At 57.1% G+C, this 27964-nt stretch overlaps 1 protein-coding gene across 1 annotated transcript; it reads left to right on the forward strand.

Annotated features, from left to right (window-relative positions):
• The first annotated feature begins 1528 nt into the window (after nt 1-1528).
• On the forward strand, nt 1529-27807 carry LIG3 (DNA ligase 3). The gene is made up of 20 exons (XM_038759667.1): nt 1529-1631; nt 8732-9090; nt 9178-9324; nt 12523-12717; nt 16060-16211; nt 16416-16582; nt 16668-16745; nt 17589-17757; nt 17838-17993; nt 23757-23888; nt 23980-24059; nt 24314-24401; nt 24524-24601; nt 24711-24834; nt 24936-25078; nt 25643-25717; nt 25825-25971; nt 26088-26280; nt 26419-26507; nt 27334-27807. The coding sequence occupies exons 2-20, from the start codon at nt 8736-8738 to the stop codon at nt 27565-27567; spliced, it is 2802 nt and encodes a 933-aa protein (XP_038615595.1). The 5' UTR covers nt 1529-1631; nt 8732-8735; the 3' UTR covers nt 27568-27807.
• The last annotated feature ends 157 nt before the right edge of the window (nt 27808-27964 follow it).

A 27964-nucleotide genomic window follows, 5' to 3' on the forward strand; every position in this document is an offset into this window, starting at 1 on the left:
CGCTTAAATACCATCATCATCATCATTATTATTATTATGTCTGTTGTGTGAACTTGGACAAGTCACTTCTCTGAGCCTCAGTTCCCTCATCTGTCAAATGGGGATGAAGGCTGGGAGCCCCACGGGGGACAATCTGATCACCTTGTATCCTCCCCAGTGCTTAGAAAAGTGCTTGGCACATAGTAAGTGCTTAACAAATACCATCATTATTATTATTATTAATCTGCTGTGTGACCTTGGGCAAGTCACTTCTCTGAGCCTCAGTTCCCTCATCTGTCAAATGGGGATGAAGGCTGGGAGCCCCACGGGGGACAATCCGATCACCTTGTATCCTCCCCAGCGCTTAGAACAGTGCTTGGCGCATAGTAAGCGCTTAACAAATACCATCATTATTATTATTATATCTGCTTGTGTCACCTGGGGCATGTCACTCCTCTTAGCCTCAGTTCCCTCATCTGTCAAATGGGGATGAAGGCTGGGAGCCCCTTGTGGGACAACCTGATCACCTTGTATCCTCCCCAGCGCTTAGAACAGTGCTTGGCACATAGTAAGCGCTTAACAAATGCCATCATTATGATGATGATGATGATGATGACGATGGGATTTGTGAGGCCATTGTTTCCTCCCATGGGCCTGGACAGTTAGTAATCAAACTTCCCTTCAAAGCCCTACTAAGAGCTCCCCTCCTCCAGGAGGCCTTCCCACACTGAGCCCCCTCCTGCCCCCGCCTTACCTCCTTCCCCTCCCCACAGCACCTGGATATATGTATGGATGTTTGTACGGATTTATTACTCTATTTATTTTATTTGTACATATTTATTCTATTTATTTTATTTTAATATGTTTTGTTTTGTTGTCTGTCTCCCCCTTCTAGACCGTGAGCCCGCTGTTGGGTAGGGACCGGCTCCAGATGTTGCCAACTTGTGCTTCCCAAGCGCTTAGTACAGTGCTCTGCACACAGTAAGCGCTTAATTAATACGACTGAATGAATGAATGAATAATCAATGGCATCTCGCGCATGCGCCGGAGCCCTTGGCAGCTCGTGCCTGCGCCTCGACGGGGCCCGGGCTGGGGAAGGGGGGGATCGATCTGCGCCTGCTCATGGGCGGTGGCGTGGGTCCTGCGCATGCGCCGCAAGGGTGCCCCCTCCCGCCGGAGTGGGGGACGACCCTCGTTCTGCGCCTGCGCGCGGGTGCCGGGGCGGAGTTCGCGCCTGCGCCGAAGGAGGGGAGGCCCCTCGTTCTGCGCCTGCGCCGAAGGAGGGGCGGCCCCTCGTTTTGCGCCTGCGCCGAAGGAGGGGCGGCCCCCTCGTTCTGCGCCTGCGCCGAAGGAGGGGAGGGCCCCCCTCCTCGCTCTGCGCCTGTGCGCGGGTGCTGGGGCGGAGTTCGCGCCTGCGCCGAAGGAGGGGCGGCCCCTCGCTCTGCGCCTGCGCGCGGGCGGCGGGGCGGGGCGGGGAGGGGAGCCCCGCTCGGCCATCGCTTCTGCGCCTGCGCGCGCGAGGACCCGGATTTAAAGGGCCCGCGGCCCCCGGAGGCGCGTGCGGTGGGGCCCGTCGACGCGCGGCCTGCAGAGGTCACGACCCCCCGGTGACCCCCCGGTGACCCCGGGACCCCCCCAGGACCCCGGACAAGGTGGGCGGGATGGGTGGGGGAAGGGTGGTCCTCCTGCCCCCCCCCCCAAGCTGGGGGGTTGCCCCTGACAACGGGGCTTTTGTTGTTATTGTTGTTGTTGTTATTGTTATAACTAATATAATGATGGCATCTATTTATGTTTTTTCTAATGGCATTTATTAAGCGCTTACTATGTGCAGAGCACTGTGCTAAGCGCTGGGGAGGTTACAAAGTGATCAGGTTGTCCCACGTGGGGCTCCCAGTCTTCATCCCCATTTTCCAGATGAGGGAACTGAGGCCCAGAGAAGTTAAGTGACCCAGTCACCCAGCTGACAAGTGGCGGAGCTGGGATTTGAACCCATGACCTCCGACTCCAAAGCCCGGGCTCTTTCCACTGAGCCACGCTGCTTCTCCTTTATTTAAGCGCTTACTCTGTGCAGAGCACTGTTCTAAGCGCTGGGGCAGATACAAGGTGATGAGGTTGTCCCACGTGGGGCTCCCAGTCTTCATCCCCATCTTCCAGATGAGGTCACTGAGGCCCAGAGAAGTGTAGCGGCTCGCCCAAAGTCACCCAGCTGACCATTGGCGGAGGCGGGATTCGAACCCACGGCCTCTGACTCCGAAGCCCGGGCTCTTGCCACTGAGCCACGAGGCTTCTCTATTGTTGGGGAAAGGGAGGGGTCCCGGGGGTCCGGCCCAGAGGCCCGCCAGCCCGTTGTTGGGCAGCGCCTGTCCCTATCTTCACTTCTCTGGGCCTCAGTGACCTCATCTGGAAAATGGGGATGAAGACTGTGAGCCCCACGTGGGACAACCTCAGCACCTTGTATCCCCCCAGCGCTTAGAACAGTGCTTAATAAATGCCATCTTTATTATTGTTGTTATTCTCTGGGCCTCAGTTCCCTCATCTGTAAAATGGGGATGAAGCCTGTGAGCCCACGTGGGACACCTTGATCACCTTTTAGCCCCCCAGCGCATAGAACAGTGCCTTACACATAGTAAGCGCTTAATAAATGCCATCATTATTATTATTATTGTTCTCTGGGCCTCAGTTCCCTCATCTGGAAAATGGGGATGAAGACTGTGAGCCCCACGTGGTATACCCTGATCACCTTGCATCCCCCCAGCGCTTAGAACAGTGCCTTGCACATAGTAAGCGCTTAATAAATGCCATCATTATTATTATTATTGTTCTCTGGGCCTCAGTTCCCTCATCTGTAAAATGGGGATGAAGCCTGTGAGCCCCACGTGGGACAACCTCAGCACCTTGTATCCCCCCACCGCTTAGAACAGTGCTTTGCACATAGTAAGCGCATAATAAATGCCATCTTTATTATTATTGTTATTCTCTGGGCCTCAGTTCCCTCATCTGTAAAACGGGGATTAAGACTGTGAGCCCCACGTGGGACACCCTGATCACCTTGTATCCCCCCAGCGCATAGAACAGTGCTTTGCACATAGTAAGCGCTTAATAAATGCCATCCTTATTATTATTATTATCCTCTGGGCCTCAGTTCCCTCATCTGTAAAATGGGGATGAAGCCTGTGAGACCCCCGTAGGATAGCCTGACCACCTTGTATCCCTCCAGCGCTTAGAACAGTGCCTTGCACATAGTAAGCGCTTAATAAATGCCATCATTACTATTATTATTGTTCTCTGGGCCTCAGTTCCCTCATCTGGAACATGGGGGTGAAGCCTGTGAGCCCCCCGTGGGACAACCTCAGCACCTTGTATCCCCCCACCGCTTAGAACAGTGCTTTGCACATAGCGCTTAATAAATGCCATCCTTATCATTATTATTATTACTTTCTGGGCCTCAGTTCCCTCATCTGTAAAGTGGGGATGAAGCCTGTGAGCCCCCCGTGGGACACCCTGATCACCTTGTATCCCCCCCAGAGCTTAGAACAGTGCTTTGCACATAGTAACCGCTTAATAAATGCCATCCTTATTATTATTATTATTCTCTGGGCCTCAGTTCCCTCATCCGTAAAATGGGGATGAAGCCTGTGAGCCCCATGTGGGACAACCTCATCACCTTGTACCCCCCCTCAGCGCTTAGAACAGCGCTTTGCACATAATAAGCGCTTAATAAATGCCCTCGTGATTATCTGTTGCCCAATTGGACTTTCCCAGCGTTTAGTCCAGTGCTGGGCACATAGTAAGCGCCCAGTAAGTAGGATGGCATGCCTGAATGACCTATCTTAACTTCTCTGGGCCTCGGTGACCTCATCTGGAAAATGGGGGTGAAGATTGTGAGCCCCACGTGGGACCACCTCATCACCTTGTATCCCCCCCCATCGCTTTGCACATAGTAAGCGCTTAACAAATGCCATCCTTATTATTATTATTCTGTGGGCCTCAGTTCCCTCATCTGGAAAATGGGGGTGAAGCCTGTGAGCCCACCGTGGGACAACCTGATCACCTTGTATATCCCCCCAGCGCTTAGAGCAGCGCTTGGCACATAATAAGCGCCTAATAAATGCCATCATTCTTATTATCTGTTGCCCAATTGGACTTTCCCAGCGTTTAGTCCAGTGCTGGGCACACAGTAGGCGCTCAATAAGTAGGATGGCATGCCTGAATGACCCTCCCCTCCCCTGTTCTCTCGAAAGCGTAGGAGGAAGTGAGAGGGAGGGGAGGGGAAGCCCCGGCGGCCCTCCAGGTTTCCTGGTTACTAACAATCAGATTGATGGCCTTTGTTAAGCGCTCAAACCATGTGCCAAGCACTGTGCTAGACGCCCCGGGGGGATCCGAGGTGATCAGGTTGTCCCACGTGGGGCTCCCAGTCTTCATCCTCCATTTCACGGATGAGGGCACTGAGGCCCAGCGAAGGGACTCGCCCCAAGTCACCCAGCTGACAATAATCGTCATCATAATGGTGGCATTTGTTAAGCGCTTACTCTGTGCTAAGCGCTGGGGGGGGTCAGTACAGTGCTCGGCACACAGTAAGCGCCCAATAAATACGATTGGTGATGATGATGATGATCCAGGGTGCTCAGGTTGTCCCACGGTGGGGGGGGGGCTCCCAGTCTTCATCCCCATTTTACAGACGAGGGAATGGAGGCCCAGGGAAGCGAAGTGATTTGCCCAAGGTCACACAGCTGACGATTGGCGGAGGCGGGATTAGAACCCAGGACCTCTGATTCCCAAGCCCGTGATCTTTCCGCGGAGCCACGCCGCTTCTCTCAACATGGAGGCACTGGGAAGCGCTTACTGTGGCGCCGGGCACTGGACTAAGCGCTCTTCAATAATAATAGTAACGATGGTATTTGTTTGGCGCTTACTATGTGCCAAGCACTGATCTAAGCATTGGGGGGGATACGAGGTGATCAGGGTGTCCCACGGGGGGCTCACAGTCTTCATCCCCATTCTACCGATGAGGGAAGTGAGGCCCAGAGAAGTGAAGGGGCTTGCCCAGAGTCACACAGGGGACAAGTGACGCAGCCGGGATTTGAACCCGTGACCTGCAGCTTCTCCCGGGTTGCAGTAGTGTGGCTCATTGGAGTCAGAGGTCATGGGTTCAAATCCCGGCTCCGTCAATTGTCAGCTGGGTGACTTTGGGCAGGTCACTTCACTTCTCTGTGTCTCAGTGACCTCATCTGGAAAATGGGGATGAAGACTGTGAGCCCCCTGTGGGACAACCTGATCACCTTGTAATCTCCCCAGCGCTTAGAACAGTGCTTTGCACATAGTAAGCGCTTAATAAATGCTGTCATTATTATTATTATTATTATGTAGCGGGCTCCCCGCCCCCACTTTGCTCTGATTTTGCATCCCCCTCTCCAACCCCCCCACCATAAGTCCATTTGGTTGTATCCACCCCAGCGCTTAGTACAGTGCCTGGCACTTAGCGCTAAACCAATCCCGTCATCATCATCATTATTATTATTAGGAGGGGGTTGTATAATAATGGTAACGAGGGTATTTGTTAAGCGCTTACTATGTGCCAAGCACTGTTCTAAGCACTGGGGTGGATACAAGGTAATTGGGTTATCCCACGTGGGGGTCACAGTCTTCGTCCCCATTTTAGGGATGATGATGATGGCATTTATTAAGCGCTTAATATGTGCCAAGCACTGTTCTAAGCGCCGGGGAGGGTACAAGGTGATCAGGTTGTCCCACGGGGGGCTCACAGTCTCCATCCCCGTTTTCCAGATGAGGTCACTGAGGCCTAGAGAATAATGATAATGGCATTTGTTAAGCGCTTACTATGTGCCAAGCACTGTTCTAAGCCCTGGAGGAGATACAAGGTGATGATAATGATAATAATGATGATGGCATTTATTAAGCGCTTACTATGTGCCGAGCACTGTTCTAAGTACTAGGGTAGATACAAGGAGATGAGGTTGTCCCCCGTGGGGCTCACAGGCTTCATCCCCATTTGACAGATGAGGCAACCGAGGCCCAGAGAAGTTAAGTAATAAGGAGAAGGTAAGTGAGGCCCAGACAGGTCACACAGCAGCGTCGTGGCGGAGGTGGGATTAGAACCCACGACCTCGGCTCCCGGGCCCGGGCTCTTTCCATTCATTCATTCGTATTGATTGAGAGCTTACTATGTGCCAAGCACTGTTCTAAGCCCTGGGGGAGATACAAGGTGATTAATAATAATAGTGATGATGGCATTTATTAAGTGCTTACTATATGCCGAGCACTGTTCTAAGTACTAGGGTAGATACAAGGAGATGAGGTTGTCCCCCGTGGGGCTCACAGGCTTCATCCCCATTTGACAGATGAGGCAACCGAGGCCCAGAGAAGTTAAGTAATAAGGAGAAGGTAAGTGAGGCCCAGACAGGTCACACAGCAGAGTCGTGGCGGAGGTGGGATTAGAACCCAAGACCTCGGCTCCCGAGCCCGGGCTCTTTCCATTCATTCATTCGTATTGATTGAGCGCATACTATGTGCCAAGCACTGTTCTAAGCCCTGGGGGAGATACAAGGTGATAATAATAATAATGACGATGGCATGTATTAAGCGCTTACTATGTGCCAAGCACTGTTCTAAGCACTAGGGTAGATACAAGGAGATCGGGTTGTCCCCCGTGGGGCTCACAGGCTTCATCCCCATTTGACAGATGAGACAACCGAGGCCCAGAGAAGTTAAGTAATAAGGAGAAGGTAAGTGAGGCCCAGACAGGTCACACAGCAGCGTCGTGGCGGAGGTGGGATTAGAACCCACGACCTTGGCTCCCGGGCCCGGGCTCTTTCCATTCATTCATTCATATTGATTGAGCGCTTACTATGTGCCAAGCACTGTTCTAAGCCCTGGGGGAGATGCAAGGTGATAATAATAATAATGACGATGGCATTTATTAAGCGCTTACTATGTGCCGAGCACTGTTCTAAGCACTAGGGTAGATACAAGGAGATCGGGTTGTCCCCCGTGGGGCTCACAGGCTTCATCCCCATTTGACAGATGAGGCAACCGAGGCCCAGAGAAGTTAAATAATAAGGAGAAGGTAAGTGAGGCCCAGACAGGTCACACAGCAGCGTCGTGGCGGAGGTGGGATTAGAACCCACGACCTCGGCTTCCGGGCCCGGGCTCTTTCCAGTCATTCATTCAGTCGGTCAGTCGTATTTATTGAGCGCTTCCTGTGTGCAGAGCACTGTACTAAGCGCTTGGGAAGTACAAGTTGGCAACACCTAGAGCCGGTCCCTACCCGACAGTGGGCTCACAGCCTAGAAGGGGGAGCCCTGCTGCTTCTCTGCTTAGAGAAGCAGTGTGGCTCAGTGGAAAGTGTATGGGCTTTGGAGTCAGAGGTCATGGGTTCAAATCCTGGCTCCGCCACTTGGGCAAGTCACTTCACTTCTCTGGGCCTCAGTCCCCTCATCTGGAAAATGGGGATTAAGATTGCGAGCCCCCCGTGGGACAACCTGATCACCTTGTAGCCTCCCAGCGCTTAGAACAGTGCTTGGCACATAGTAAGCGCTTAACAAATACCATTATTATTATTATTATTATTATCCCTCCGTTCGTGGGGATCCCCCCCCTGCGTGGGCAGGGCAGGGTGGTGAGTTGGCATCCGGGGCACCTCCCACGTCGTCGGCCTGGGAGCTGCCCGGGGGCATCGCCGGCGTCCCTGCGGGCGGACCCCCGTGGGACCCTCCTGTCGGGGCGAGGGCCCTTATCATCAATCGTATTTATTGAGCGCTTACTATGTGCAGAGCACTGTACTGAGCGCTTGGGAAGTACAGCTTGGCAACATATAGAGACAGTCCCTACCCAACAGTGGGCTCATCATCATCATCATCATCATCAATCGTATTTATTGAGCGCTTACTATGTGCAGAGCACCGTACTGAGCGCTTGGGAAGTACAACTTGGCAACATCTAGAGACAGTCCCTACCCAACAGTGGGCTCATCATCATCATCATCATCATCAATCGTATTTATTGAGTGCTTACTATGTGCAGAGCACTGTACTGAGCGCTTGGGAAGTACAACTTGGCAACATCGAGAGACAGTCCCTGCCCAACAGTGGGCTCACAGTCTCAAAGGGGGAGACAGAGAACAAAACCAAACGTACTAACAAAATAAAATAAATAGAATAGATATGTACAAATAAGTAGAGTAAAAAAATATGTGCAAGCATATATACATATATCCAGGTGCTGTGGGGAAGGGAAGGAGGTAAGATGGGGGGGATGGAGAGGGGGATGAGGGGGAGAGGGAGGAAGGGGCTCAGTGTGGGAAGGCCTCCTGGAGGAGGTGAGCTCTCAGCAGGGCATAATAAATAGAGTAAAAAAATATGTGCAAACATATATCCATATATCCAGGTGCTGTGGGGAAGGGAAGGAGGTAAGATGGGGGGGATGGAGAGGGGGACGAGGGGGGAGAGGAAGGAAGGGGCTCAGTGTGGGAAGGCCTCCTGGAGGAGGTGAGCTTTCAGCAGGGCAAAATAAATAGAGTAAAAAAATATGTGCAAACATCTACCCATATATCCAGGTGCTGTGGGGAAGGGAAGGAGGCAAGATGGGGGGGATGGAGAGGGGGACGAGGGGGAGAGGAAGGAAGGGGCTCAGTGTGGGAAGGCCTCCTGGAGGAGGTGAGCTCTCAGCAGGGCCTTGAAGGCTCGCAGTCTAAACCTCCGCCCCTCCGCCCCGCGTCTCTCCCCGCTTCTCCCAGCTGCATGCGACGGGCGTTCCCGGCCCTCCTCCTCCTCGTCGTCCGGCCGACGGCCCGCGGCAGCCCCGGCGCCATGGCGGAGCAGCGCTACTGCGTGGACTACGCCAAGCGGGGCACGGCCGGCTGCAAGAAGTGCAAGGACAAGATCGCCAAGGGCGCCTGCCGCATCGGCAAGGTGGTGCCCAACCCCTTCTCCGAGTCGGGCGGGGACATGAAGGAGTGGTACCACGTCGGGTGCGTCTTCGAGAAGCTGGAGCGCGCCCGGGCCGCCACCAAGAAGATCGAGGACCTGACGGAGCTGGAGGGCTGGGAGGAGCTGCGCGGGCCCGAGAGGGAGCACATCCAGCGGCTGGTCGCAGGTGGGGGGGACCACCCGGGGACCCCCGGGGCGGCCCAAGGGCGAGGGGAGGGCCCCCGCCGCCCACGGTCTCTCTCCGCCCCCCCAGGTCTCGCCTCCAAGGTCGCGGGCACCCCCAAAAAGAAGGCGGCCACGGTCCAGGCCAAGCTGACGGCCTCCGGCGGGGTGGTGTCCCCGCAGAAGGGAGTCGCCCCCGTGACCAACAGCAACCCCCGCAAGTTCTCCGGCTTTACAGGTGAGGCTGCGGGATCGTGGGCCCAATAATAATAATGGCATTTATTAAGCTCTTACTATGTGCAAAGCGCTGGGGAGGTTGCAAGGTTGTCCCCCGGGGGGTTCACGGTCTTCATCCCCGTTTCACAGGTGAGGTCACTGAGGCACAGAGGGCCTAACTAGGATGGCATCTGTTAAGCGCTCGCTACGGTAAGCGGCGGGGCTCAGTGGCAGGAGAATCAATCAGTCGTATTTGTTGAGCGCTTCCTGTGTGCACTGGACTAAGCGCTTGGGAAGTCCAAGTTGGCAGCGTAGAGAGACGGTCCCTACCCAACAGTGGGCTCGCAGTCTAGAAGGGGGAGACAAAACCATCATCATCATCATCAATTGTATTTATTGAGCGCTTACTATGTGCAGAGCACTGGACTAAGCGCTTGGGAAGTCCAAGTTGGCGACGTAGAGAGACAGTCCCTACCCAACAGTGGGCTCACAGTCTAAAAGTCTAAAACCAAACGTACTAACAAAATAAAATAAATAGAATAGATAGGTACAAGTAAAATAAATAAATAAATAGAGTAATAAATGTGTACATACATATATACAGGAGAAGCAGTGTGGTTCAGTGGGAAGAGCCCAGGCTTCGGAGTCAGAGGGTTCAAATCCTGGCTCTGCCAACCGTCAGCTGTGGGGCTTTGGGCAAGGCACTTCTCTGGGCCTCAGTCACCTCATCTGTCAAATGGGGATTAAGACTGTGAGCCCCCCTGTGGGACAACCTGATCACCTTGTATCCTCCCCAGTGCTTAGAACAGTGCTTTGCACATAGTAAGCGCTGAGTAAATGCCATTATTATTATTATAAGAGCCCGGGCTTGGGAGTCAGAGGTCGTGGGTTCTAATCCTGGCTCCGCCACTTGTCAGCTGGATGACTTCGGGCAAGTCACTTAAATTCTCCATGCCTCAGTTCCCTCATCTGTAAAATGGGGGTGAAGACTGTGAGCCCCCTGTGGGACAACCTGATTACCTTGTATCTACCTCAGCACTTAGAACAGTGCTTGGCAAATAGAAAGCGCTTAACAAATACTGCAATTATTATTATTATTCTCTGGGCCTTAGTGACCTCATCTGTAAAATGGGGATGAAGACTGAGAACCCCACGTGGGACAATCTGATTACCTTGTATGTACCTCAGTGCTTGGCACATAGTAAGCGCTTAACAAATATGAACATTATTATTATTACATGCCAGGCATTATAGTAAGCGCTGGGGTGGATCCAAGCAAGTCCGGTTGGATAATAATAATACTAATGATGGCATTTGTTAAGCGCTTACTATGTGCAAAGCACTGTTCTAGGCGCTGGGGAGGTTACAAGGTGATCAGGTTGTCCCACGGGGGGCTCACAGTCTTCATCCCCATTTTACAGACGAGGGAACTGAGGCCCGGAGATGTGAAGTGACTTGCCCAAAGTCACACAGCTGACAGTTGGCAGAGTGTCGCGCTGCTCCATTCCCTGTCCCACGTGGGGCTCACATTTTGCCGATCCCCATTTGCAGATGAGGGAACCGAGGCCCAGAGAAGTGAAGTGACTTGCCCAAAGTCACCCAGCTGACAAGTGGCGATGCACATCTAGCTTTATTTCTATTTATTCTGACGACTTGACACCCGTCCACGTGTTTTGTTTTGTTGTCTGTCTCTCGCTTCTAGACTGTGAGCCCGTTGTCGGGTAGGGACCGTCTCTAGATGTTGCCAACTCGGACTTCCCAAGTGCTTAGAGAAGCCAGCGTGGCTCAGTGGCAAGAGCCCGGGCTTTGGAGTCAGAGGTCATGGGTTCAAATCCCGGCTCTGCCACTTGTCAGCTGGGTGACTTTGGGCAAGTCACTTCACTTCACCTGTATATATGTATATATACCTGTATATATGTATACATGTTTGTACATACTGTACATATCTATTCTATTTATTTTATTTTGTTAGTATGTTTGGTTTTGTTCTCTGTCTCCCCTTTTTAGACTGTGAGCCCACTGTTGGGTAGGGACTGTCTCTAGATGTTGCCAATTTGTACTTCCCAAGCGCTTAGTACAGTGCTCTGCACATAGTAAGCGCTCAATAAATACGATTGATGATGATGATGATGATGATTACTCTATTTATTTATTTATTTTACTTGTACATATCTATTCTATTTATTTTATTTTGTTAGTAGGTTTGGTTTTGTTCTCCGTCTCCCCCTTTTAGACTGTGAGCCCACTGTTGGGTAGGGACCGTCTCTATATGTTGCCACTCGTACTTCCCAAGCGCTTAGTACAGTGCTCTGCACACCGTAAGCGCTCAATAAATACGATTGATTGAGCGCTTAGTACAGTGCTCTGCACACCGTAAGTGCTCAATAAATACGATTGATTGATTGATTCACTTCTCTGTGCCTCAGTTCCCTCATCTGTCAAATGGGGATTAGGACTGTGAGCCCCACGTGGGACAACCCGATCACCTTGTAACCTCCCCGGCGCTTAGAGCGGTGCTTTGCACATAGTAAGCACTTAATAAATGCCATTATTATTATTAGTCCAGTGCTCTGCACACATCCTCATCATCATCATCAATCGTATTTATTGAGCGCTTACTATGTGCAGAGCACTGTACTGAGCGCTTGGGAAGTACAAATTGGCAACATCTAGAGACGGTCCCTACTCAACAGCGGGCTCACAGTCTAGAAGGGGGAGACAGAGAACAAAACCAAACATACTAACAAAATAAAATAAATAGGATAGATATGTACAAGTAAAATAAATAAATAAATAGAGTAATAAATATGTACAAACATATATACACACAGTAAGCGCTCAGTACGTACGATTGAATGAGTGAATGAATGACTTGCCCAAGGTCACCCAGCAGACGGGTGGCAGAGCCGGGATTAGAACCCATGACCGCCTGAGGCCCAGGCCCGGTCTCTAGTCCCTACGCCACGCTGGGAGGGTATGACTGTGTTTTAGACTGTGAGCCCACTGTTGGGTAGGGACTGTCTCTTTCTGTTGCCAATTTGTACTTCCCAAGCGCTTAGTCCAGTGCTCTGCACACAGTAAGCGCTCAATAAATACGATTGATGATGATGATGACGATGATGAAGCCGGGCGGGCGCCGCTGGTGACTCGGTGGGGGTCCCGTGACCGCTGTCTTTCTGTCTCTCTCTCTCTGTGTGTCTCTCTGCGGCCCCTCGGCCAGCCAAGCCCGGCCCGGCGCCCGCCGGCCCGGCCGGCTCGGATGCCCCCGGCCTGTCGGCCCAGCGCTGCGACGCCACCCACAAGGACTGCCTGCTGCGCGAGTTCCGCAAGCTGTGCGCCATGGTGGCCGACAAGCCCAGCTACAACGCCAAGACGCAGATCATCCAGCAGTTCCTGCAGAAGGGGGCGGGCGGAGGTGAGCCGCCGGGCCCGGGGCCCCCACGGCCTCCCCCAAAGCCGGCCGTCACCGACGGGGTCAGGCCAGACTCTTGGCGGGGCTGGGGGGGGGGGGGGGGGCCCGGCTGCCAAACGGTGCCACCGGGCAGAGAACCTCGCCGGCTCGGAAACGCTCTCGTCCCTAACCGCTGCGCGGCCTCTGCCCTCCCCAACTCTGAAATCCCCCTCTCTGACCACAGCCTCCTCACTCGCCTCCTGTCCCCCACACCTCCTCCCCGTAAATCTCTACCGTTCCCCCCCGGAGACCTCCGATCCCCGGACCCCCTCCAGTTTTCTCAACCCATCACGCCCCACTTAGCCTCCGTACCCAAACTACCCACCCTCGATGACCAAACGGCCGTCCTCGACACCACCCTCTCTGCCGAACTCACCTCCCTCGCTCCCCTCTCCCTCCGTGGATCCCGTACCACCGACCCACGGGGTGCTGCCGCCGGCGGAGATCTAAACATCAGGCCGACTTTGTCCGCTTCCAGTTCATCCTTACGTGCTGCCCGGCAAAACTATTTCTCCATCCTTACTGGCCCCCGTGCCCATCGCCCTCACCAGTTGTCCCTCCTCAGGGCCCTGGTCCACCCGCCCAGTCACCCAACCCCCTATTTTATTAAGAAAATTGACACCACCAGGCGTGAGCTCCCCTAAAATCGCTCCACAGAAACCGCCCTCTCCAACGTCACCAGTGATCTCCTTCTTGCCAAATCCATCCTGATCCTCCTCGACCTCTCGGCGACTTTCGACACCGTGGCCCGCCCCCTTCTCCTGACAACATTATCCAACCTCGGCTTCACCGAGTTTGTCCTTTCCTGGTTCTCTTCCTAACTTTCAGGCCGCCCCGTCTCCTTCGCGGGCTCCTCCTCTGCCTCCCACCCCCTAACTGTTGTGGGGGTCCCTCAAGGTTCAGTTCTGGGTCCCCTTCTATTCTCCCTCGACACTCACTCCCTTGGAGAACTCATTCGCTCCCACCTGTCTGCGGGTGATCCCCAAATCTCCCTCTCCAGCCCTGCTCGCTCTCGCCCTTTGCAGCCGCACATTTCCTCCTGCCTTCAAGACATCTCTACTTCATCATCAATCGTATTTATTGAGCGCTTACTATGTCCTCCCGTCACCTCGAGCTTAACGTGTCCAAAACAGAGCTCCTTATCTTTCCAGCCCAACCCTGTCCCCCCCCCGTGACTTTCCCATCACTGTAGACGGCACCACCAACCTTCCCGTCTCACAAGCCCGTAATCTTGGCATTATCCTGGACTCCTCTCTCTCGTTCAACCCACGTATTGAATCCACCACTCAGTCCTATCGGTCCCACCTTCACAGCATCGATTAAAACCGCTCCGCCCTTTCCTCTCCAATCAGTCGTATTTATTGAGCGCTTACTGTGTGCAGAGCACTGTACTAAGCGCTTGGGAAGTACAAGCTGGCAACATATAGAGACAGTCCCTACCCAACAGTGGGCTCACAGTCTAGAAGACTAGTTTCTAGGCCAAAGTGTGTTAACATGGTAATAATAATAATAATAATAATGATGGCATTTGTTAAGTGCTTACTATGTGCTAAGCACTATTCTAAGCGCTGGGGGGGGGATACAAGGTAAGCAGGTTGTCCCACACGGGGCTCACAGTCTTAAACCCCATTTTCCAGATGAGGGAACTGAGGCACAGAGAAGTGACTTGCAATCGCTCATGCATGGAGGCCACTGCATCAGCCTCCTGGCTGACCTCCCCGCCTCCTGTCTCGCCCCACTCCAGTCCAGGCTTCACTCCCGCTGCCCGGATCGTTTTCCTTCAGAAACGTTCAGGACGTGTCACACCGCTCTTCCCAAAACTCCAGTGGTTGCCCACACACCTCCGCAGCGAACAAAAACTCGTCACCGTTGGCCTTAAAGCAGTCCGGGACCTTGCCCCCTCTTACTTCACCTCGCCACTCTCTCGTCTTCTAACGCTAACCCTCTCCCTGGGCCTGGATCTCATCCATCTCACCGCCGACCCCTCGCCCAAGTCCCGTCTCCGGCCCGGACCGCCCTCCCTCCTCAAATCCGACAGACGATGACTCTCCCCGACTTCAAAGCCTTATTGAGGGCCCATCTCTTCCATTTCTTCCACCCTAAGCCTCCATTTCTTCCGCTCCCTCTGCGTCGCCCCGACTTCCTCCCTTTGTTCTTCCCCCCTCCCAGCCCCACAGCACCCGTGTACGTATCGGTCATTTATTCCTCCTCATCATCATCAATCGTATTTATTGAGTGCTTACTATGTGCAGAGCACTGTACTAAGCGCTTGGGAAGTACAAATTGGCAACATATAGAGACAGTCCCTACCCAATAGCGGGCTCACAGTCTAAAAGGGGGAGACAGAGAACAAAACCAAACATAGTAGAAAAATAAAATAAATAGAATAGATATCATCATCATCATCATCAATCGTATTTATTGAGCGCTTACTATGTGCAGAGCACTGGACTAAGCGCTTGGGAAGTACAAATTGGCAACATCTAGAGACAGTCCCTACCCAATAGCGGGCTCACAGTCTAAAAGGGGGAGACAGAGAACAAAACCAAACATACTAGCAAAATAAAATCAATAGAATAGATATGTACAAGTAAAACAAATAAATAGAGTAATAAATATGTACATACATATATACAGGTGCTGTGGGGAAGGGAAGGAGGTAAGATGGGGGGGATGGAGAGGGGGATGAGGGGGAGAGGAAGGAAGGGGCTCAGTGTGGGAAGGCCTCCTGGAGGAGGTGAGCTCTCAGCAGGGCCTTGAAGGGAGGAAGAGAGCGAGCTTGGCGGATGGGCAGAGGGAGGGCATTCCAGGCCCAGGGGCCTGATTTCTTTATTTACATTGTTTATTTGTTTTATTGATTTGTCGCCCCGACTTCCCCCCTTTGTTCTTCCCCCCTCCCAGCCCCACAGCCCCCGCGCACGCATCGGTCATTTATTGATTTGTATCATGTCCGTTTCCCTCCCTTAAGACCGCAAGCTCGCGGAGGGCAGGGAATGCGGCTGCTTATCGTCGCACCGGCCTCTCCCAAGCCCCTGCTTTGTGCAGAGCGTACGATTGAAAGGATGAGGGAGCAATCAATCAATCGTATTTATTGAGCGCTTACTGTGTGCAGAGCACTGTACTAAGCGCTTGGGAAGTCCAAGTTGGCAACATATAGAGACGGTCCCTACCCACCAGTGGGCTCACAGTCTAAAAGGGGGAGACAGGGAACAAAACCAAGCATACTAATAAAATAGAATAGATAGGTACAAGTAAAACAAAGGACCCGGGGTCGCCTGACGGGTCCCCCCCCCTCCCCTCCCGCAGACGGATTCCACGGCGACATGTACCTGACGGTGAAGCTCTTACTGCCGGGCGTCATCAAGAGCGTTTACAACCTGAACGACAAGCAGATCGTGAAGCTGTTCAGCCGCATTTTCCAGTGCAGCCAGGAGGACATGCTGCGCGACCTGGAGCAGGTCGGTGCTCCAAGAATCCCGCCCCGGAGCCCCGTTCCCCCAGCGAGGGGACTGGACGGAGACGATTCCCCTCGGCTCTCTGGCCCTCTTTGGGGGAGGAGGCGAAAAGTGGACTCATCCCCGAGCGCGAGAGAGAGGGGGCCGGAGCGGCCCCGCGGGCGTCCGGCCCCCGCCCTGACGGCCGGGTCCGCGTGTGGCCGGCAGGGAGACGTCTCGGAGACGGTGCGCATCTTCTTCGAGCAGAGCCGCGCCTTCCCGCCGGCGGCCAAGAGCCTCCTGACGCTGCAGGAGGTGGACGCGGGGCTGCAGCAGCTGTCCAGGCTGACCAAGGAGGATGACCAGCAGACCCTGCTGAGGGACCTCGCCTCCAGGTGGGAACCGGCCGGGGCCCCACGGCGGAGCCGGCCGGGGGCCGGGGGGAGCGGGCTGACCCTCGCTCCCTCCCCGTCCCGCCAGGTGCACGGCCAACGACCTCAAATGCATCGTGCGGCTCATCAAACACGACCTGAAGATGAACTCGGGGGCGAAGCACGTGTAAGTGGCGTCGCGGGTGGCCGAGGACGTCGGGGAGCCCCCTGCGCCGCCCCCACACCCGGCGAGGGCGGTCGCCACGGTCCACTCATTAATTAGTGATGGCATTATTAAGCGCTTATAATGTGCAAAGCACTGTTCTAAGCGCTGGGGAGGTTGCAAGGTGATCGGGTTGTCCCACGGGGGGCTCCCAGTCTTAATCCCCGTTTTACAGATGAGGTAACTGAGGCACAGAGAAATTAGTGACTTGCCCAGAGTCACACAGCCGGCAATCGGCGGAGCCGGGATTTGAACCCATGACCTCTGACTCCAAAGCCCGGCCTCTTTCCACTGAGCCACGCTGCTTCTCTAGGGCCTCAGTGGCTGAGGCTGGGCCTCATTCATTCATTCATTCAATCGTATTTATTGAGCACTTACTGTGTGCAGAGCACTGTACTAAGCGCTTGGGAAGTCCAAGTTGGCAACATATAGAGACGGTCCCTACCCGACAGTGGGCTCACACTCTAGAAGGCCTTACCCGCGTCCCTTCGTCGATGAGGTCCAAGACAGAACTTCGACTGTGAGCCCACTGTCGGGTAGGGACTGTCTCTGTATGTTGCCAATTTGTCCTTCCCAAGCGCTTAGTACAGTGCTCTGCACATAGTGAGCGCTCAATAAATACGATTGATGATGAGGAGGTTGGCTCTCGCCTCGGGTCACGCGGCCGGCCGCCTCGTTACGGTGAGGACGAAGTGACGGCGGGCACGGCCGGTTACGCGGCGGCTCGGGCGCTTCCCCCACCCCTTGGGCGGTCCGTTGGCCTTCCCGCCGGGCGGGAGGGAGCTGAGAGACCGCGGCCCCCGGCAGGCTGGACGCCCTGGACCCCAACGCCTACGAGGCCTTCAAGGCGTCCCGCGACCTCCGCGACGTGGTGGAGCGCGTCCTGCACAACCAACAGGAGGCCGAGAAGGGGCCGGGCCTCCGGCGGACCCTCAGCGTGCAGGCCTCGCTCCTCACCCCCGTGCAGCCCATGCTGGTGAGCCGCGGGCTCCCGGGGCGGGGGGCGGCGGGAAGGGCCCCTCCGCCGACCCGATCGGTCCCCCCCCAACCCACCAGGCCGAGGCTTGCAAGTCCATCGAGTACGCCATGAAGAAGTGCCCCAACGGCATGTACTCGGAGATCAAATACGATGGCGAGCGCGTCCAGGTGCACAAGAGCGGCGACCGCTTCAGCTACTTCAGCCGCAGCCTCAAGCCCGTCCTCCCTCACAAGGTGAGAGCCGCCCCGGGTCCCTCCCGCTCCCCTCCGCCCCTTCCCGCTTCCGCGGCCTCCCCCCGATCGGGATCGGGACACTCTCTCTCGGCTCATTCCTTCGTTCAGTCGTGTTGATTGAGCGCTTAGCGCGTGCAGAGCGCTTGGGAAGCCCAAATCACCAACGTCTAGAGGCGGCCCCTGCCCGACAGCGGGCTCACAGTCTAGAAGGGGGAGACAGACCACGAGACCAAACATGTGGACGGGTGTCCAGTCGTCAGAACAAATAGAGTTAAAGCTAGATGCACCTCGTTAACAAAATACATAGAATAGGAAATATGTACAGGGAAAATGGAGTGGTAAATCTGTAGAAATATATATCCAGGGGCTGTGGGGAGGGGAAGGAGGTAAGGCGCGAGGGGTGGGGAGGAGAGGAAAAAGGGGGCTCAGTGTGGGAAGGCCTCCTGGAGGAGGTGAGCTCTCAGTAGGGCTTTGAAGGGGGGAAGAGAGCGAGCTTGGCGGATGTGCGGAGGGATTGGGGGCATTCCGGGCCGGGGAGGACGTGGGCCGGGGGTCGACGGCGGGACGGGCGAGGACGAGGTACAGTGAGGAGGTGAGCGGAGGGCGCGGGCTGCGATGGAGAAGGACAGAAAGGAGGTGACGTAGGAGGGGGCAAGGGGACGAGAGTGAGGAGTTTAACGTCGCTGCCTCCTCCCGTGCCCGAGAGACGCCAGGGTGAGAAGACCAGTGTCATCCCCGCTCCTTTGAATCCCCTTATTCCTGCTCCCTTCCCGGCCCCCACTCATCTCCCCCATCCTGCTCGCTTCCCCACCGGCGGGCCTTAATCCTCCTCACCCAGCTTGTCCCGGCCCCATTCGCTCTCCCGTGCCCATTCGTTTATTCAGTGTTACTTATCGAGCGCTTACTGTGGGCAGACCGCTGTGCTAAGCACTTGGGAGAGCACAACAGAACAGTAAATGGGCGCATTCCCTGCCCACAACGAGCTCGTGGAGGCGGACGCGAATAGAAGTAAAGGACAGATCCGGTTGGGAGGGGGGGATGAATGAAGGGAACAAGTCGGGGCGACGCAGAAGGGAGGGGGAGAAGAGGAAGGCTTCTTAGAAGCCGTCACTAAATTCAGAGAGGGGAAGAAAAATAATTGTCCGATATGAGGAGGGAGGGCGTACCGGGCCAGGGGCAGGATGCGGGCGAGATGGACGGGATTGAGGTACGGCGAGGAGGTTGGCATTAAGAGGAACGAAGCGTGCGGGCAGGGTTGGAGCAGAAGAGCAGCGAGGCGAGGTAGGAGGGGGCGAGGTGACCGAGTGCCTCGAAGCCAACGGCAATGCGGAGGCGGCTGGGCAACCGCCGGGCTCCCTCGAGGAGCGGGGAGACACGGTCTGAATGTTTCCGTAGGAAAAGGATGCGGTCCGCAGAGCGGAGACCGACGGGAGGCGGGGAGGTCAGCAAGGACCTCCTGTCCCGCCTTGATTAGTGTAAGTGCTTGTGTGAGCGGGGCGGCAGTCTGGGTGGAGAGAAAGGGGCTGGTGTTAGCGACGCTGCGAAGGTGGAACTGACCGCGTTTGGTGACGGCTCGAGGGCGTGGGTTGAACCGAGAGAGAGAAGTCAAGGGCGATGCCAAGGTTACGGGCTGGTGAGATGGGAAGGATTAAGTCTCCGCCCTTACTGACACGCTGTGTCCATCTGCCTCGCCAGTTGTTCCACACATTTAACTCTGGCCTCGGGCTCCCTGTCCCCCGCCGCCTCCCCCAGTCACCTGGCCACCAGATTGTCTCGATAAAGTGACATTGTCAAGCGCGAGCTCCCGAAAATCTCCTCCGCCCCCTCTTCAACTCTGCCATCCTTCCCAGCAGTGTCTGTGGAGGAGATCTGCCTCCTCACAAAAGCTAATCCCTCCACCTGCGCGGCGGACCCCAGTCCTTCGCACCTTATCAAAACTCTCTCCCCCCTCCCTGACAGCCATCTTCAACCGTTCGCTCTCCAATGACTTCTTCCCCACGGCTTCCTTGTCTCCCCATCCTAAAAATACCCTCCCTTGACCCCAAGGCTCCTTCTGGCTATTGGCCCATCTCCCTCCTACCGTTGCCGTCCAAACTCTTTGACCAAGTTGTCTACACCTGCCGTCTCAGTTGGAGAGGAATTTCTCTCCTTGACCCCCCCCAATCTGGCTCCCCTCCCCTTCGCTGCACAAAAGCCGCCCTCTCAACGGTCCCCCGTGATCTGCTTGCCAGATCCAACGGCCTCTACTCCATCCTGATCCTCCTTGACCTCTCAGCTGCTTTGGACACTGTGGCCCACCCCCTTCTCCTGGAAACGTTATCCAACCTCGGCTTCACAGACCCCGTCCTCTCCTGGTTCTCCTCTCATCTCTCTGGCTGCACACTCTCAGTCTCCGCTGGCTCCTCCTTTGCCTCCCACCCCCTAACTGGAGGGGTCCCTCAAGGCTCCATTCCTGGTCCCCCTCTATTCTCCATCTCCACCCACTCCCTTGGAGGACTTATTCGCTCCCACGGCTTCAACTCCCAATTCCCAATTCTCCCCCTCCAGCCCTGATCCCTCACCCCCTCCGCAGTCTCGCGTCTGCCTTCAGGAGATCTCTACTTGGATATCCTCCCGTCACCTCAGACATGTCCAAAACAGAACTCCTTATCTTCCCACCCAAACCCCGTCCGCCCCCCCGTGACTTTCCCATCACTGTAGGCGGCACCCCCAGCCTTCCCGTCTCACAAGCCCGTAACCTTGGCATTATCCTAGACTCCTCTCCCTCGTTCAACCCACGTATTGAATCCAGCACTCAATCCTGTCGGTCCCACCTTGACAGCATCGCTAAAATCCGCCCTTTCCTCTCCATCCAAACTGCTACCGCGTTAATACGATCACTCATCCTCTCCCGCCTGGGTCACTGCGTCAGCCTCCTTGCTGACCTCCCAGCCTCTGGTCTCACTCTAGTCCAGGCTTCACGCTGCTGCCCGGATCATTTTTCTACAAAAAACATTCAGGACGCGTCTCCTCGGGCCTCAAAAAACTCAACCTCCTTATCAGACAAAAACTCCTCCCTGTTGGCTTTAAAGCAGTCCACCACCTCACCCCCTCCGACCTCACCTCGTTACTCTCCTACTCCAACCCGGCCCGCACGCTTCGTTCCCCTAATTCTGACCTTCTCGCCGCACCTCAGTCGAGTCCATCTCACCGGCGACCTCTCGCCCACGTCCCGCCTCTGGCCTTGAATGCCCTCCCTCCTCCAACCCTACAGACAGTTACTCTCCCCCTCTTGAAATAATAATAATAATGATGATGATGGCATTTATTAAGCACTTACTATGTGCAAAGCACTGTTCTAAGCGCTGGGGAGGTTACAAGGTGATCGGGTCGCCCGCCCGTGGGGCTTACCGTCTTAATCCCCTTTTTACAGATGAGGTAACTGAGGCACAGAGAAGTTAAAAGTGACTTGTCCAAAGTCACACAGCTAATCGGCGGAGCCGGGATTTGAACCCGTGACCTCTGACTCCAAAGCCCGGGCTCTTTCCACTGAGGCTGCTTCTCAAATTGAAAGTCATCATCATCATCAATCGTATTTATTGAGCGCTTACTATGTGCAGAGCACTGCACTAAGCGCTCAAAGGCACGCCTCCTCCAAGGAGCCGTCCCAGACTAGGCCTCCCCCCTTTCCTCTTTTCCCACTCCCTTCTTCGTCACCCTGACGTGCTCCATTTGCTCCCCCCCAACCCCACAGCACTTATTAATAGAAATAAATGACAGATGAGGACATGCCTGTCTCCCCTCTAGACTGTGAGCCCACTGTGGGCAGGGAATGTGCCTGTTCATTGTTATATTGTGATCTCCCAAGTGTTTAGTACAGTGCATTTTGCCCGCAGAAAGCGCTCAGGAAACGGGAATGGAGGAATGGCACCGTCTACAGCGACGGGAAAGCCAGCGGGACGACGGGGTTCGGGTGGGAAGACGAGGAGCTCCGTCTTATCCCTAAGTTTGAGGTGACGGGAGGACATCCAGGTGGAGATGTGAGACTGCAGAGAGGGAGAGAGATCCGGGCTGGAGATCAATCAATTGTCTTTATTGAGCGCTTACTGTGTGCGGAGCACTGTACTAAGCGCTTGGGAAGTACAAGTCGGCAACGCCTTGGAGATGGAGATTTGGGGATCATAAAGAGCCCTGAAGGCTCCCACAGTTAGGTGGTGGGAGACAGTTCAATTCCCCGCCCTGCTCGCTCTCCTCAATCCTTCCCAATCCCCTTCATCCCGGCCCCGCTTGCTCCCCCGTGGCCCTTGTACCTTGTATAGAGAAGCAGCGTGGCTCAGTGGAAAGAGCCCGGGCTTTGGAGTCAGAGGTCCTGGGTTCAAATCCCGGCTCCGTCCCTTGCCAGCTGGGTGACTTTGGGCAAGTCACTTCACTTCTCTGGGCCTCAGTCACCCGTTGCCGCCCCGATTCCCGTCAGCCTCTCGCCTCGCCCTCCGCTCAGCGCCCTTCAATCAGTCAATCAATCAATCGTATTTATGGAGCGCTTCCTGTGTGCAGAGCACTGTACTAAGCGCTTCATTTCCCTCCCTGGCCTCTCCTCCCGCTTCCGACGTGCCCCTCGCTTCTGCTCCCTCCTCCGTGGCCTGGTCACATAGAGCACGGTCATGGCTTCTCATCCTGGCCCCACCACCCGTCTGCCCTCGGGCGAGTCACTTCACTTCTCCGTACCTCAGTTCCCTCGTCGGGAAAATGGGGAGACTGCGAGCCCCGTGTGGGACAGGAACGGTGTCCAACCCGATTATCTTGTATAGAGAAGCCGCGTGGCTCAGTGGAAAGAGCCCGGGCTTTGGAGTCAGAGGTCGTGGGTTCAAATCCCGGCTCCGTCACTTGCCAGCTGGGTGACTTTGGGCAAGTCACTTCTCTGGGCCTCAGTCACCTCATCTGCAAAATGGGGATGAAGACTGAGCCCCACGTGGGACAACCTGATCACCTTGGAACCTCCCCAGCGCTTTGCACATAGTGAGCGCCTAATAAATGCTATCATTATTATTATTATCATCTCCCCCAGGGCTTAGAACGGCGCCTGGCACACGATAAGCGCTTAACGAATACCATTATTATCATTGTTGTTATACTACCGGGCCCCACTCTTGTCTCCACTGGGCACAGTTGCTCTTCCCAGCCCAAATCGCTGCCCCTCTCCCCGATTCCCCCTTGTCCTGATTCATTCAATCGTATTTATCGAGCGCTTACTGTGTGCAGAGCACTGTACTAAGCGCTTGATTGCTCCCCTGAGCCTAGCCCTTCTCCAGTTACTCCCCTCCAACCTTTCCGATTCATCCCTTTCCCCCCGCCCCGACTCTATCGGCTGGGGGAGAGTCTATTCCTCCAGGAGGCCTTCCCAGACTGAGCCCCTTCCTTCCTCTCCCCCTCGTCCCCCTCTCCATCCCCCCCTTCTTACCTCCTTCCCTTCCTGTATATATGTTTGTACATATTTATTACTCTATTTAACTTGTACATATCTATGCTATTTATTTTATGTTGTTAGTATGTTTGGTTTTGTTCTCCGTCTTCCCCTTTTAGACTGTGAGCCCGCTGTTGGGTAGGGACTGTATATGTTGCCAATTTGTACTTCCCAAGCGCTTAGTCCAGTGCTCTGCACATAGTAAGCGCTCAGTAAATACGATTGATGACGACTGATGATGATGATGATGGGTCCCCCCGGCCCGCCTCGCTCTGTCCGAGCCTCCCGCGGCTCCCGGGTGCTCAGGGCTGTTCCCGTCGCAGGTGGCCCACTTCAAGGACTACATCCCCCAGGCCTTCCCCGGGGGCCAAAGCATGATCCTCGATGCCGAAGTCCTGCTCATCGACACCAACACGGGCAAGCCCCTGCCCTTCGGCACCCTCGGGGTGCACAAGGTGAGGCCCGTCCGGGGGGCGGGGGCGGATTTGGGGTCGGTTGTCGAGGCGGCAGGCCCGCCGCCTCGTCCCGGGCCCGATTGCCTTCCAGAAAGCCGCCTTCCAGGACGCCAAAGTGTGCCTGTTTGTGTTTGACTGCATCTACTTCAATGACGTCAGCTTGATGGACAGGTGGGATCGCACGGGGGTCCGTCCGTCCCGCCCCCCCCAAAACCGGGCATTTCCCGTGAACGGTTGACCGGGGCGTGAGGGAGCCTCTAGGGAGGGCGGCACCAGGGGCCCGCGGCGCATCCCGGGACTCCGGCCCCCGTGTCCTCGCTCCGCCACCTGCCCACCGCCCGGGCGACCCGGGGAAGGGGGACGGGGACCCGCCCGGGCCGAGGGACGAGCCGGGGGCGGCCGTCCCCAGCCTCCTCTCCCCACAGACCCCTGCGAGAGCGGCGGAGATTCCTCCAAGACAACATGGTGGAGATCCCCAACCGCATCCTCTTCTCGGAAATGAAGCACGTCACGGTGAGCCGGGGCGGGGGCGCGCCCGGCCCCACGGGACCCCGCGGGCGGCGAGGGGCGTGGGCGTCCTTGGGGGGCCGGCCCGGGATGGGGAGCCCACCTCCGGCCCGTCTGCCCTCGTCCAGAGAGCGTCGGACCTGGCCGACATGATCAACAGAGTCATCCGGGAGGGGCTGGAGGGGCTCGTGCTCAAGGACGTCAAGGTGAGGGGGCTGCCGGAGCGACCGAGGCGGGTGGGCGGCCGCGAGACCCCTCCGTCCTCCTCACGAGGGGGGCGCGGGGGCCCGCTAACGCCCGCCCTCCCGCTCCCAGAGCACGTACGAGCCCGGAAAGCGGCACTGGCTGAAAGTGAAGAAGGACTATCTGAACCAGGGCGCCATGGCCGACACGGCCGACCTGGTGGTCCTCGGCGCCTTCTACGGCCAGGGCAATAAAGGTCGGTGGGCCGGGGCAGACTCTCCCCGGGGGAACGTGGGCTGCTTGTTTCCTTCCCGAGGCGATCCCGACCCCCCCCGTTCCCTCCCTGTGCCCGTCCAGGCGGCATGATGTCCATCTTCCTCATGGGCTGCTACGACCCCCAGGCCCAGCGATGGTGCACGGTCACCAAGTGCGCCGGGGGCCACGACGACGCCACCCTCGCCCGCCTCCAGACGGAGCTGGACGTGGTCAAGATCAGCAAGGTGAGGGGCCCGGCGGGGTCCCCCCCAACCCCAGCGTAGACTAGTCCGTGACCGCTGCTCCTCCCGCCCCCTCTCCCTGGCCCGAGTCCTCCGCCTGCGGAGGTCCGCGGGACCCCGAACGGCTACGCTCTGACCCCAGAGAAGCAGCGGGGCTCAGTGGAAAGAGCCCGGGCTTTGGAGTCGGAGGTCGTGGGTTCCAATCCCGACTCCCCACTTAGCTGGGTGACTTGGGGCAAGTCACCTCACTTCCCTGGGCCTCAGTTCCCTCATCTGGAAAATGGGGATTAAGATCGTGAGCCCCCCTGTGGGACAACCTGATCGCTTTGTAACCTCCCCAGCGCTTAGACCGGCGCTGTGCACGTAGTAAGCGCTTAATAAATGCCATTATTATTATTATTAAGATAACGGGGGTCGGCCTGAGGGACCGGGAAGCGCCCCGTCCGACGCCAGGCCAGGGCCGTCCCCCTGCCCGGTCACCTGTAGACGGTGACCACCCCCGTGAGGTGACGAGCCGACCCGTCATCCGAGCCCCGCCTCACGGGCTGCCGTGCTCTGGCTTGCCAGGACCCCGCTAAGATCCCCGCCTGGCTGAAGATCAACAAGATCTACTACCCCGACTTCATCGTTCCCGATCCCAAGGTACCCGCCGCTCTCGGGGCGGCTCTCGGGTCTCCCTGCCCTCCTCCTCCCGGTGGGGGGCCGGGCGAGGGGAGACCCTCATCCCCAGCGCCCGCCTGCGCCCGCAGAAAGCACCCGTGTGGGAGATCACCGGCGCCGAGTTCTCCAGGTCGGAAGCCCACACGGCCGACGGCATCTCCATCCGCTTCCCGCGCTGCACCCGCATCCGCGACGACAAGGATTGGGAGTCGGCCACCAACCTCCAGCAACTCAAGGTGCCCGCCGGGCCCCCGCGCCCCGAGGGGGAGGACGTCCCGGCCCCGGGTCTCGGGTGGGAACGGGGAAGGGAAGCCCACCTCACGGGGCCGGGGGGTCTCTCCTTGGGCACCAGGAGCTGTACCAGCTCTCCAAGGAGAAGGCCGACTTCACCGTAACGGCCCCGGAGGACGGCGGCTCGGGCAGCGGCGGGGAGGGGGATTCGGGACCCTCCCCGCCCCCCCGGGCCGCCGAGACGGCGGCTGGCGAGCCCCCCGTCCGGACCCAGAAAACTGCCAGGAGACCGGGCCCCGCCCGGAGCAGAGAGGGTGAGGACGGCGCCTATCGCCTTGGGACCACCCAAGGCGGGATGGGGGGGGCTGTGGCCAGACTTGTTCTGTGGGATGACATCTTGGGGGGGAGACCCGGGCACTAGGCCACCTCGAGCCCGTGCCCCTTCCCCCCAGGCGCCGCCGTGAAATCCTCCGCCAAGGCGGCGCCGGAACCGCGAGGGGAGAAGCGAAAAGCCCCCGAGGACGAGGAAGGTGGGGTCGAGGTAAGGGTCCCGCGGGCGGCTCGCCCCCGCCTCATTTCTGGGTGTCGGGTTCCTGGGTCTGCGAGCGGAGAGGAAGGCGGCCCGGGGTTGGGGGGCGGATGGATGTGAGCCCACTGTTGGGTAGGGACTGTCCCTAAATGTTGCCAACTTGTACTTCCCAAGCGGTTAGTACAGTGCTCTGCACACAGTAATCGCTCAATAAATACGATTGATGATGATGATGATGATGGAGGACAGCCAGGCGGCCGTTAAATGGGCCCTGCCCAGAGAGGTGGGGGGCCAACGGCAAATAGTGGTTCCTCATGGGGGGCGGCGGGGCAGTCTGGAAGCAGCCAGAACCCCCCCGGGAGCGGTGGCGGCTCTCGCCCCGACCCGGCCGGCACGTGGCTCTGAGGTTCTGGGCCGGGCCTCGCGGTCCGGAGGAGGAGGATGCTACCAAGTCCAACTCGCCTCACCGGGCATCGACCGGGTGGGAGTGGGGAGGGCGGCACCTCCCTAGCCGCGTGCTAGCCCACCCACCTGCTGAGGCGACGGGGAGACGGGGACCCTCCCCAGAGCGGCCCAAGGCAGCATCTCCGCCACCAAGCCGAGCGCCCTCGGTCTCCCTCGCTTTCCCCGCCCAGAAAAATCAACCTGGAGGGGGTGGGATCCCGGCGTCGGCTTTCCGAGACCCCCGCCCGACTCGGTCCCGGGGGTGTGGGGCCTCCGGGTGGTCCGCGGAGGTGGCTGGGGTGGAGAGGGAGGCGCGGCCCTGCCCGAACCTGGGGGAGAGCCCCCCGGGAAATGACGGGAATGGGGCCTCCCGCTCCTCTCTGTGCGTCCGCAGACGTTACTGGACATCTTCACGGGGGTCCGGCTCTACTTGCCCCTGTCCACCCCGGACTTCGGACGGCTCCGGCGCTACTTCGTGGCCTACGACGGGGACCTGGTCCGGGAGGCGGACGCGGCGTCGGCCACGCACGCGGTGGGCGCCGGGGACGGGAGCCCCGGGGCCCGGCGCGTCTCTCCCGAGTGGATCTGGGCCTGCGTCCGCCAGCGCAGGCTGGTGGCCCCCCGCTGAGGCCGGGGTCCCGTCCGGCTCTGACCGCCCCCGGGGGGGCCGGTGGTCTGCACCTCACCCCGGGGGAGGGGGCAGCGGGGTTGGGGAGGGACCCGTTCCCACCTGGATGGGTTGGGAGTTTTTTTGAGACGGACGAGAGCCCGCTCCTGCCATGAATTGAAGCTGTTTTCTACAAGGACGGGGCTCTGTGGCCCACCCGGGGGCTCGTCCCAGGACAAAATAAACTCCCCCTGAAGAAGCCGGGCGACCCCCGTTTCTGGTTTGTCCACCGGGTCTTTTGGGGGTGGGAGGGCCAGTTGGCACCCGGCCTGTGGAGGCCCGGAATCGGCCCGCGTCGACAGGGATGTGGGGGATGGCCCGGGACCCTCCACCGGTCAAGATCCCGTCCCCCCCCGAC

Source organism: Tachyglossus aculeatus, chromosome 17, assembly GCF_015852505.1.
Source record: "Tachyglossus aculeatus isolate mTacAcu1 chromosome 17, mTacAcu1.pri, whole genome shotgun sequence".
NCBI classification, from domain to species: domain Eukaryota; kingdom Metazoa; phylum Chordata; class Mammalia; order Monotremata; family Tachyglossidae; genus Tachyglossus; species Tachyglossus aculeatus.

Coding starts and splice junctions, on each gene's coding strand:
- LIG3 (XM_038759667.1), top strand. CDS start 8,736: ATGCGACGGGCGTTCCCGGCCCTCCTCCTCCTCGTCGTCCGGCCGACG. Junction 16,583..16,667: donor CTGAGGGACCTCGCCTCCAG/GTGGGAACCGGC, acceptor CCGTCCCGCCAG/GTGCACGGCCAACGACCTCA. Junction 25,972..26,087: donor CCAACCTCCAGCAACTCAAG/GTGCCCGCCGGG, acceptor CTTGGGCACCAG/GAGCTGTACCAGCTCTCCAA.